Source organism: Argopecten irradians, chromosome 15 (genome assembly GCF_041381155.1).
Source record: "Argopecten irradians isolate NY chromosome 15, Ai_NY, whole genome shotgun sequence".
In the NCBI taxonomy this organism is placed as follows: domain Eukaryota; kingdom Metazoa; phylum Mollusca; class Bivalvia; order Pectinida; family Pectinidae; genus Argopecten; species Argopecten irradians.
The window spans coordinates 11,266,537-11,278,093 of NC_091148.1; the positions used below are offsets into that span (position 1 = coordinate 11,266,537).

Below are 11,557 nucleotides of genomic sequence, written 5' to 3' on the forward strand. Positions count from 1 at the left end.
TATAATTGAAATAATGGAAAGCCTAATATATGTTTAAAAGCAGGTTTTGCTGACTAAGCTATACGGAGTTTGTTCGCTTTCTGTGATTGTCTATTCATAATCAGTATACCCGTTGAAGAGAGAATAAATTAGTCTCCGCTCTGTTTGTAGTATGAAGGTTGTGAATGCATACAGGCCCTACACGTGCCCTATGAAAGCGATCTTTAATTTCATAGTCATCATTTTGATTAATCATCGTTAAAACTGATAAATGTGCATTCCTCTGTACTGCGGTAGTCTCCCTCACTGAGCCACGCGGGTCCGTTTTGACATTTTATATTCATTTCATTTCAAAATGTTTTATTAAATTAAAAGATTTAATTTTGTATTGAGCAGCAGGCAAAGCCTACATATGCCCTCTCCACATGGTTACATGCATGTATTGTATATAAAATTTAGAAACATATTTTATCTTTAAAAGCATATTCGTACTGGACAGGATCTATAAAATAGTATTCAATTATTTTTTTGCATTAACACAAATCATACATATTTCCAAAAACATTTAATTATTATTTACGTATATAAGAAATAACCTATAGCGATAAATAAAATGCATATCTTCCTGTTTTATTATCCTTTAATTAGTAACGGTATCAACTGATTAATATTCGTTTAATCAAAAGGTTCTGATTTTAGTTTAACTGGATTTTGATCATGATTATAACTTAAAGCTTAAAACTTAAAACATGTTATATTCATAACTATTAATGATATTAAACCATTATTGAACTGTGTTTAATGTTACGCAATGTCACTTCTTACCAGGTTTGAAACTGTGTGTCGAGGATTTAGAAATATCCAAGCTAAGGCGACAATCGTACCAAGGTTGTTATCATTGTAAAAATCTACTACACGTAATGACCAAGGTCACATGCCATGTTCGCTACATTTGACTATCGTTATAGCTTATGACATGACTGTCGTCAGGCATATGCCTGTTACCTAGTGATAGGGGTTTCTTTACCTATATTCTGTATATATAGTCACCCACATACAGTTACCAGCTGTCTGTTTAGGCGAAGTGGAGAAGATTCAACCCTAAACACATACCGAGTGGATTGGGTTGTGTCTTTAGGATAAAATGGGGTAAGGTTTTTTGTGTAATAAAATTTTGAATTTATATTTATGCCAAAATATTCAAATAAGGTAATGTTCTATTGTCAAAACAAATTCGGCAAGGAGGATAATTTTTGTAGTGAAGCTTTGAATTGATATTCATGCCAAAATATTCAAGTATTATAACATAATGTTCCATTACCATAAAATGGGGTAAGGATGATATTTTTGTAAGCTTTGAAATTTATATTTGTGCTAGAATATTCAGACAAGGCAATGGTTACATATCGGTATTTACAATACAATATCGTATAAGTCGAATTATTTGCGGGATGGAAAGTTTTTGCTTGTTTCGTTTTTGTCGAATATCTGAAAATTTTGCAACATCTTTTCTTTAATCTTATTTAAAATTTCTTCTTTGTAGGGTCCTAAATGGATGCATAATTATGATTAATTTGGTATTGCTAGGAATTTAGCATATTTTACATATGATAAACAGCTTCTCATTATATTTATGTCACCAGTCAATCATTTCATCATTTTAATCCTGTTAGCTTGAGTATCTAATGTTTTATCTGACGGATAATATTTAAATTTTATTTGAAGGAGTTATCAACCTTTTACTGCCATATTGGCGCTACTGATGGTGTCATTGTCCACCGTTGCTGCAACGTACTGCTATCCCGGCATGCCATGCTTTCCAAGCAATGAGGTACAATCACAGTTTGCTGTTGCAATGCATGGTCATGTGGTATTTCCATACCAACCGGAATACGACAGTATAGTCATTATGCAGAATGTAAGAGTAACAAAGTTTCCTCACATTATTGCAACACCATTCTCGACAAAAGAAGTGCAGATCGCACTCATGTTCGCGCGGCAACACAACCTTCACATGACCGTGATTTCTTCCGGTCATGATTATTTCGGAAGGTCCACCGGAGATGGATCTTTCCAGATTAGTTTGAGGAACATTTCCGACGTTGATGTCAACCTGACCTCTAGACGGAACCCGGATGGTGAGGTTACCATTGGCAGTGGTGCCCCCTGGCTGAAAGTGTACGAAAGGGTAAGCCAGCCAGATAATAATTGAAATAAGTGTTTTTTGTTGCTTTTTTTGGTTTATTTGTTTGTTTGGGTATTTTTTTTCTTTTTGGGGGGTGGGGACGGGTGGGTGTTTTGATGTTTTCATATTGTACTTTCGTTTGTATTGTTTGGGGGGTCTTTTTCCATTTTTATTATTTTCCGAACGAAAACATTAGATAATAATTTAAAAGAAATAGTAATCTTTCTCCCGTTTCAGCTCAACAAAGACAACCGTGTGATAGTTGGTGGAAGTGCGCACACCGTTGCTATGGGAGGGTACACACACGGAGGCGGCCATAGCCCAATGTCCCGGATGTTCGGCCTCGCTGTGGATAATCTGCTCGAGGTAGAAGTCGTGTTGGCAAATGGATCAGTAGCTCTAGCCTCTGCTACGGGTACAGGTAATGAAACCTACATACGCATTTATTTCTTTTATCATGAAGTAGCTAGGAAAATACATATACGTAAATTCTATAAATGAAATTCGGTAAGAAACATTCCCTTGCGTATCTGTCATGGCACATTGCTTTCATATTAAAGTGAACAGTCGGGCAAGGATGGCTAAAGGCGGTAAAAATGGTGTAAATGTATCCAGTATAATTTCTTATGAAATAGAAAAATAAAATCTCTCGCCAAAAACTGTCTGCGTACGAAGAAATTAATTTAAAGTATAGGAATCCTAAAACGTCCTCCCGGCTGACTATGTCCGTGGTTACATTTACACGCAGCCTCGCTTTTAATGCTTTCAACTTTCCTTTACTTTAATGGTCAGAACTGGGAAACGTAAGCAGATTTTGGCCGTCGTATTAATATGTGAGAACTTTTGGAAGGCCAATGAACGCATTTAGACTGGTTTTCTTTGCCCGACTATTCACTTTAAACGCAGAAATACCACTATCCCGTATAGTTTCCCTAATGAAATAGAGGAATTATGTCAATTTAGTAACATATCAATATAGCAACTTAAAACCTGACAAACACTTGCGATGCATATACAGTGGACCCGCGATAATCCGGACGCCGATAGTCCGGAAAACTCACAATCCGACGGAAATATCGGGGAATATGTTTGATTACTGACTATATTATACGTAAACTGAATCCGACGGTCCGGAAAATTAGCTATCCGGATAGATTAACTTTATATAAGGAACGCAAGTTCGTATCGTAGGGCTACTGTACCATCTTGGAGTCTTAATATCAAATGTTCATCAATACACTGTACTATGATCGAATATGAGAGAGAATGCGAATAGACAATAACTATACAGATGCATAGGTGAATAGGTGAACAAGCATTTGAAAGCAGCATAGAGCGTCAGGTAAAAGGATTTTACTGTCTAGTAGAGAGGCAATGCGAAATAGCATCAACTCAGCTATTCAATTAAAAATTCGGTTTGTTTTGCTTTATCATATTTACGTCATATGAACAACCCGGGCCATTTCAGGATGGTCTCCCATCCATGTATGTGATGTGATACAAATGTGTGTTAAAATATATCTAGAGTACAGTCACAGCGAGATACTTCAATTCCTAAGGGTATGAACTGTGTCATCATTCCAGATAAAACACCAGTTGTGTTGTAGCAGGCACATAAATAACTTGGTTCTGCGGAGGCATATCACCTGAGATACCAAGTGACGGTGTTGGAAACAAAATAAGGAAAACAATGTTAACTACGATAGTTAACAAAGTTAACCACAGTCATCATGTACATCTATGACTGTATTCTGTATTTGCATATTACAGAGTTATCTGCCCTTGTAGGTATTATTATTAATTGTGACGTCATGCATCTGTGAGTGTAACGTCATATGTTTTTGGAGAAAATAATGACGTCACAATTGATACCTACCCGCAAGGGAGCTATCTCTGTAATATGCGAAGTCGGAAAAGCCAAGGTCACATCATTGCTACAAGACAACAGGATATACGAGCAGCTCCAGACCAACCTTACACAAAAAGTTTAACAGGGTCTCGGTTACTGTAAACCAATTTATTTTCGCGAGTGATTAAGTTTGGCGGATTTCGCGGGTGGTGAATCGCGAAATTAAATTGCCGCAAAAATATTTCAGATACGTGTACCCTACAGCAGAAAACAACATCCCTTGAATGAGTGGGTTTTATAAGCTTAACTTCCTATTAACAGCCAAGGTCATGTTAGGACGTGCCAGGTTTGTTCGTGGAGGAAAGCCGGAGTACCCGGAGAAAAACTACCGTCCAGTACCTGGCAACAGCACTATATGGTATTCGAACTCGCATCCCGGAGGTGGAGTACTTGTGGTTATATGTCAGGACATGTTAATCACTCGGCCATTACGGTCCCTCCCTTGCATGAACTGTAGAACTAAACTTCCTGTGAAATACACTGGCTCCATTTATCAATGTTTCTAGATCATTAACACTGACATTTATTATTCTTCATTATATATGTATATAGTTATACATATATTATCATTGTATGTGCCATCCTGCTACAGCCAGACCTTAGGGCCAGTTTTTATGCCGCCTGTAACGCAAGGGCGACACTTAGGTATTACTACGTCGGCGTCGGCGTCAGCGTCTGGCAAACGGTTTCCGTGCAATAACTTAATTATTTATTGTCCGATTTCAACCAAATTTGGTATATTGCTTTATATCAATAAGATATCGGCCGAGTTTGATAATGGTTAATATCCGTCGATATTTGCAAAAGTTACGGGACTTTAAAATCGTCAAAACAGATAAATCCATGGTTTCCGTTCGATAACTTTAGTATTTATTGTCCGATTTCAACCAAATTTGGAGTATTGCTTTATATCAATGGTATCTCAGATGGGTTTGAATCTGGTCAAAATCCATCAATATTTGCAAGAGTTACGGGACTTGATAACTTCACCTAATCATTAACAATATTTTCAACTGTAAATAACTATCTTTTATGATGCTGTGCAGGCGACACATCCACTTATGTGAAATTCTTGTTATATGGAAGCATGTGATGTATGGAGAAAGCCACCTTTAGCACGGGATGAGACGAACATTTAGAAAAGTTGAAAGTTTTTGATTGTAATAGTATTTTAAGTGTCGGTTGTACTGGATGGTACAAAGTTTCTTTGTTTAATTATACTGTACATAAAACATGCCCCAGTGTTTGTAAATAACATGTGACCTATTGATGTTATATCCACTCTTCTTACTCTCTCTTTATTTATCTCTTTCTTCTCTCTTATAAGTTTGTCCTATATTCTTTGAGAAAATAGCTATAATATTTATGATATAAAGCCATCTTATGATGTATATAATTTATGAGTTGTAAATTGTAATGGAGAGGGTGTCTGTAAATTAGAATTACCTTGTGCCCGATCCTGTTGCTATGATGGCGATAAAATGTGTTTAAACTAAACTATGAACATTGGCATTCCTTGACCGCTTGCAGAAAAAACATAACATTATGTGGAAAATTTGAAACATCAAGCAGAAGCAATGTTTTCCATCAGGAAAGATGAAGAATTCATTTCACACGGTGCTGTATCTCATTATATTAACACAACCTTCAGTGATTCGATAAGGGTCACTCAGAAACAATTTTGTTTATTTTTATTCTGAATCCGACTTTTTGATTGACGATTCTTTTTCGCCCTACTTCTTTGAAGAAAAAATCGCGGAAAAACCGAAGACAATAGACACATCGACTTTGCGTATCAATTTGGAAAATCAAAGAAATCGTACATTGATCAGTTAGTCTGAAAATTAATCAAATGCATTGGTGTCATGAGTGTTTAACTTTCAGTGGGTTATGAAATAAATTTTATTTGAAAATGCAATTTCCCTATCGAACTTCCGTACTGTGTATGACAATGAAGTGGCATCCGATATAACATTGTTTTCGTGTCGTTTCTTATCATTTTAGTACATGTTTTATCAAGATCTTCGCTAAGATTTGTTATGTTTTGTAAGCGACTTTGAAAAGATATTGTACATGAACGACGTTTTCCTTTGAAATGTATCCTTAAATTTAGAATGCTTCCTCTCGCATTGCCGGTATACATCATGATCATTAAGAATTAAATGATTTGTTTCTTATTTTTATAGCGGCTTTGAAAATTAGAAAAATACATTCAATCCATATATTTACATTAGAAAAAACTATGAAAATAAAAATTATTGAAAGGTTATTATGTTATATCTAAAACTATGACACCCATATACGACGAGAAACGAAATTAATGGAACAGCTGGATGATAAAATCGTTCCACAACGTCGCGTTTTAAGCTTCCGGCTTCTCGTCGACCTTTTCTTGCAAATGACAAACGATACAATCTTCAATTTATAGTGTCCTTAATTCTATATTAAACCATTTCATGATTGCAGCAAGCATTTTACCGTTCTCGTTGGTAAAGAACTGCTTACAGAATTGCAGAATGTAGTCTTTCAAATGTTGTTAATCGTATCATCATTGTTTCATTTCAAAGTTCTTACGGATCCGAACGGTACCCAGTCACAAACGTCAGATTCCAGTCTATTTTGGGCCTTGAGGGGTGGCGGTGGAGGAACTTTCGGTATATCAACCAAGTTCACCTTTAAAATTCACAGAGGGGCTCCCGGTGTAGTCAACCTAAACATAGCCTATCCTATGGTTCTGGCAAACGGCACTTCTGTCGCAGACCAAGTGCTGGAAAAGATGTCGGAGATTATCCTCTCAGCTCCTCCAAACTGGGGTGGATATATGATGACTAACGGATTACCAGAAGGAGCAACGCATGGACAGATCAGTCTATTCGCCAATCATTACGGCACCTGGGACACAGCCTCCCGCAAGTATATGGATGAGTTGGTGAACTTTAAACCCGAGTGGCAGAAATTTGCGTGAGTACTATTGCTAGATCAATGGTAGTTCTGGTAGTACTGCGAAATCGTTATATTTCGTGGAGGTTTAATTTACGTGGTTTTCGTTTATTTAACCTGAAGTCCTAACGAAATTTGATGTGTTTAGGGGGTTAGGGGGGCACGCGTCTAAATCATCTATTTTTAGGTCAAGGGTGAGGTACTCACTGGTTTTTTTTTCAATGAAAACATAGTGTAAACGTGTAACTTTACGTGAGGGGTAAATTTACACTATTTATGCGATGACCGCTTGGTTGCGAAAATTTCCCCCGCGTAATATTTTAAATGTTGTTAAAGTGTATCTATCGCAAAAATTACAACACCGCGAAAGTTTTGCGCATGCAAATCGTAAAAATAAACACTCGCAAAAATATCCACATTCACAGTAAAAGTTTGAATAATAATGACACCACATGAACACGCAATCACTATGTACATGTGTCTCTCAACGAACTTGTATCCCAAAGAAATTTTAAATTAGTGTCCTCCACAAAAGTTGAGCCAAAGGGAAAATAACTGATTTATTAATGACGTATGTAGCTACATATGGACAGTTGGCATGATTATCTGTTAGCGACATGTAGAAACGTTAGGACTACCAGATAATGTAAAGAAACAATATTTCTTTCATACCTATAGGTGTATTACTGGCTGGTCTAGGGCAATACACTCATGTCGCCTGAGGCTATATTGCATGGGTACTGTATTGCATGGGTACCCATGCAATAAAGCCTCGTGACGTCACGGCGTCAACACAATCTCTATTTCCTCGGTAAAATTGGTTTCACAAGTATGACTGTTTTTACTATAAAAGATACAAACAACGGAATTTGTTTTGAAAATATCACGTAATTTTTCATGTATGGAAAATTGACTTCCAGTCATGGATTTCTTCGAATTTATTTCAAAATGGCGGTATATTATAGTTGTAAAATTGCAATAAAATTTCGAGGTATTCTACCCTCGGGATCACAAAATGTTGCAAAACCCTCGGCAAGCCTCTTGTTTTACTACATTTTGTGACCCTTGGGTAGAATATCCCAATCCTTCATATCAACATATGAAAGAGTCTTATATTGATTACCATACTGAGTGTTCAGGAACGGAAACTACTTTTTATAGATGATATATAGTAGGGATATGTTTATGTTACACGAAAAAGTGCGAAAAAAGGGAACTATATAAGGCGCTACATTTATGGTAGAGAATGGTGGATACCACTATAGCAGGTTAGGTTACTATTGCCAAGATCGGTAGCGAGGGTGGATACCTGGTACAATATGAAGAACAATGCAGTGTCATTGTATTGTATTGAATGTTATCAGTGAACTTCAATAAGATACATGCTGGTATTTGTAATAATATCAGTTCTTCTAACAAAATTGATAATCGTATTTTTTGTTTTTTGTTGTTGTTGTACATTTGAAATGTTTTATATCGATTCTGGGCAGTTGATTGGTTGTATTTTGTCTTACAGTGTCTATAACAATTATTCGTCCTTTATCGAATACGAGCGCACGGCCGTTGACCCTAAATACTACAGAACCTACATATCCAACATCCTGATGAACAATAAAAGTTTTTCCCCGGCATGGAGGAAGGCCATGGTTGATCTGGCATTTTCATTCCCGCTTGGAAAGTCCGCCATCTTTGCAACTGGAACGTGGGTTGGAGGTGAGTTACCGATATTGTCTTTACACTTGTAACAAAATATACTTTAGAATGCTATTCTGTAAATATCATAAAACATCATATCAAATAAAAATACTACTTAGAAAAATTATAAACTCATTCATAGACCTTTAGTATCTAGCATCTATTAATGCTGTTATTTATTTATGTTTGTTATTCTAGGGTCCGTCAGAAAAAATGCACGTGAACACGCCTTTAATTGTGACCTTGACATTTCACCGTGGCAATGTTATGTGTATAAAGTCACATATATATATATATATGTATATGTATAAGTATCCATATTTTGTAACATCACCGCTGCACAGTACTGTACAGTTGCTAATATTCGCAATCGCGGGGGTTTTAATTTCGCTAAATTCGCGGATCTATCCAAAATTGCGAAATTTCATACCTTTGGAAATTTATCAAAATCATGGTTTCATATATCATAGCCTGTCATAAAAATCTGACTTTAAAAGGCTAGAAAGATAATTCGCGAAAATAAAACCCCGGGAATAAAATCAAAACAGTTAACCGCGAAATTTTACACCCGCGAAAATTTAACAACTATACAGTACCCATGTGTTACAACTAAGCACAATGTATTATAAATTCTAACTCAAAAGGTCATGGAAAGTCTGGGTTCACGCCAGTGTTAGACTTTACGGAAAAATAATACAAGTATTCTTAAAACTGATCAATATGAAATTAAAATTGAAATATTTGGATATGGATCGAATTGTTGTATTTATCGGTTTAGCGACCGGAACCATGTTACACACCAATGAACCTCAACCCGCACCTTGATGTATATGATAGAACACTTAATGTACATTGTATGTTACACATCAGTATTTGTCAAATATCCAATGTTTAAACGAAAAAAAAATCCTCAAGGTAAAACATGTTGCTTGTTTTAGGCAAAGTCCATGACGTAGGTACTGCGGATACATCAGTACATCCGGGCTTCCGGGAGTGTTACATGTCCTTGACAACCGGTATCAGCTGGTCTGGGTTAGGTGACCACGAACATGAGTTCGTGGCAGAAGGTCAAATGGTCAGAGAAAAATTGCGACCGTACGGCAACGGAAGTTACCGAAACGAAGGTTCGGCTGATTCGCCTTCATGGAAAGACGACTTTTGGGGAAGTAATTATGCTCGTTTGGAGGCCATCAAGCGTGCTGTAGACCCAGACAACGTGTTCTCGTGCGCTGACTGTGTCGGACGAGATTTGTAACGACTGTAAGTAGCAGACGGCAGGAAAAATGTCTTGCATATGTATCATTTACGGATATAAGGAATAAAACACAAAATTACTAATAACAGTGGAGTTGTTTATAGATATCATTGTTGAACTTTAGAAATGTTCTTTTTTTCAAAAAACCTGTCTATAGAGACCACCAAAGAGGCAGAGGGAAATGGTCTTTATAGCCAGGTAGTTTTTATACAAAGGTTCAACAAGAGCTGAAAGTGAAATTTGGGACCCTAGAAAAGTGTTCTTATATAGCAGGCATTGGAAATGCTAAATACTCCAATTATTTGACTATAGCAGCCTGTGAGGACAAGCAAATAACTTAATCCCACATAATGCGAACTTCTGAACAGAGATAAATAAGTACAAGCAAACTAAATAACACAGACAGCATACCATTCTGAAACAAGGGGCATAGAGGGCCTGTATCGCTCACCTGATATGTTAAGCCAAACAACATACAGGTTAAGTGTTTTTCTTCAAAGATTTTTAAAATAATTACCTCTTATTTCCCTCTAAAAGGTCCCACTTCTGCTACCGCTCTAGGGAGTCAGAGCATGATTTTCACAGATACTGCTACATGTAGGTGAATATCGCGGGAACTAGTGTTGTTCCATTCTTTAATATAGGGGTCGAATTCCAGTGAAATACCGTAGTTGTTAAACGCCTATTTCGCAATACTTACATTTGATTTCAATTTACGAGTTAAAGTTGTTTTGCTGACGTGTGCATTATGGGTGGAAGGGATGTTGAAATATCATGGTAGTCAGGTACAGTACTGTAGAGTTGCTAATATTCGCGATGGGTTTAATATCGCTATATCCGAGGACTCATATAAATTCGGAAAACTTAAATCCTCGCGAAAATTTATCAGTATCATAATATATATTTACTTATTTCAAAATAGTAAACAGCAAGATTAAATCACTCTACAGTAATCACAGACCAAATATAAATGCGTTGAGTGGAACAATACAAAAAAAAGAAATATACTATAATAAGGGCGCAGCCCTTCTACCCGAAGGGCACAAAGTGCGAAGCACTTCTAAGGTAACACATACACGAAATAATAAGAAAAGAACAATATTTTCAAATTCAATCGAACACACTGACAACTTCAGTTTACGGCCGCCATTGTTTTACCCACTGTAAAAAATCCCATCGTGATGAGATGCTTTGAAGTCAGCTCATTATATAATCAAGCGGTTCAAACGCTTTTATGATCCGATGAACATAATCTTCGTCTGGCAGAAGCTTTTGATTAGTGCTATTTGCTCTTTATTTGCAAGCATTCAAGTGATAGACCACTTTCATTATAATCACCTAAAACGGAATATCTGTTACGGAAATAAAATGTGGATTTCCTTCTCAAATGGGGGCTTGGGGATAAGGACAGAGTGTGAATACATGAATAAACAAGAGGCCCATGGGCCTTAACGGTCATCTGACTATTGGCAAAATACAACATAGTCATTTAAGATTTTAGCCATTTTGACCCCTGTGATCTTGAATGTAGTTCAAGGTCATTTTTTAAAACAAATATGGTAGCCCTTCGTCTCAGCATGTCACAGGCCCAATA

At 36.6% G+C, this 11,557-nt stretch overlaps 1 protein-coding gene across 1 annotated transcript; it reads left to right on the forward strand.

Moving 5' to 3' along the window:
• The first annotated feature begins 1,005 nt into the window (after positions 1-1,005).
• On the forward strand, positions 1,006-10,052 carry LOC138309337 (uncharacterized). The gene is made up of 6 exons (XM_069250514.1): positions 1,006-1,128; positions 1,705-2,167; positions 2,402-2,585; positions 6,641-7,034; positions 8,530-8,726; positions 9,647-10,052. The coding sequence occupies exons 1-6, from the start codon at positions 1,124-1,126 to the stop codon at positions 9,961-9,963; spliced, it is 1,560 nt and encodes a 519-aa protein (XP_069106615.1). The 5' UTR covers positions 1,006-1,123; the 3' UTR covers positions 9,964-10,052.
• Positions 10,053-11,557: the final 1,505 nt, after the last annotated feature.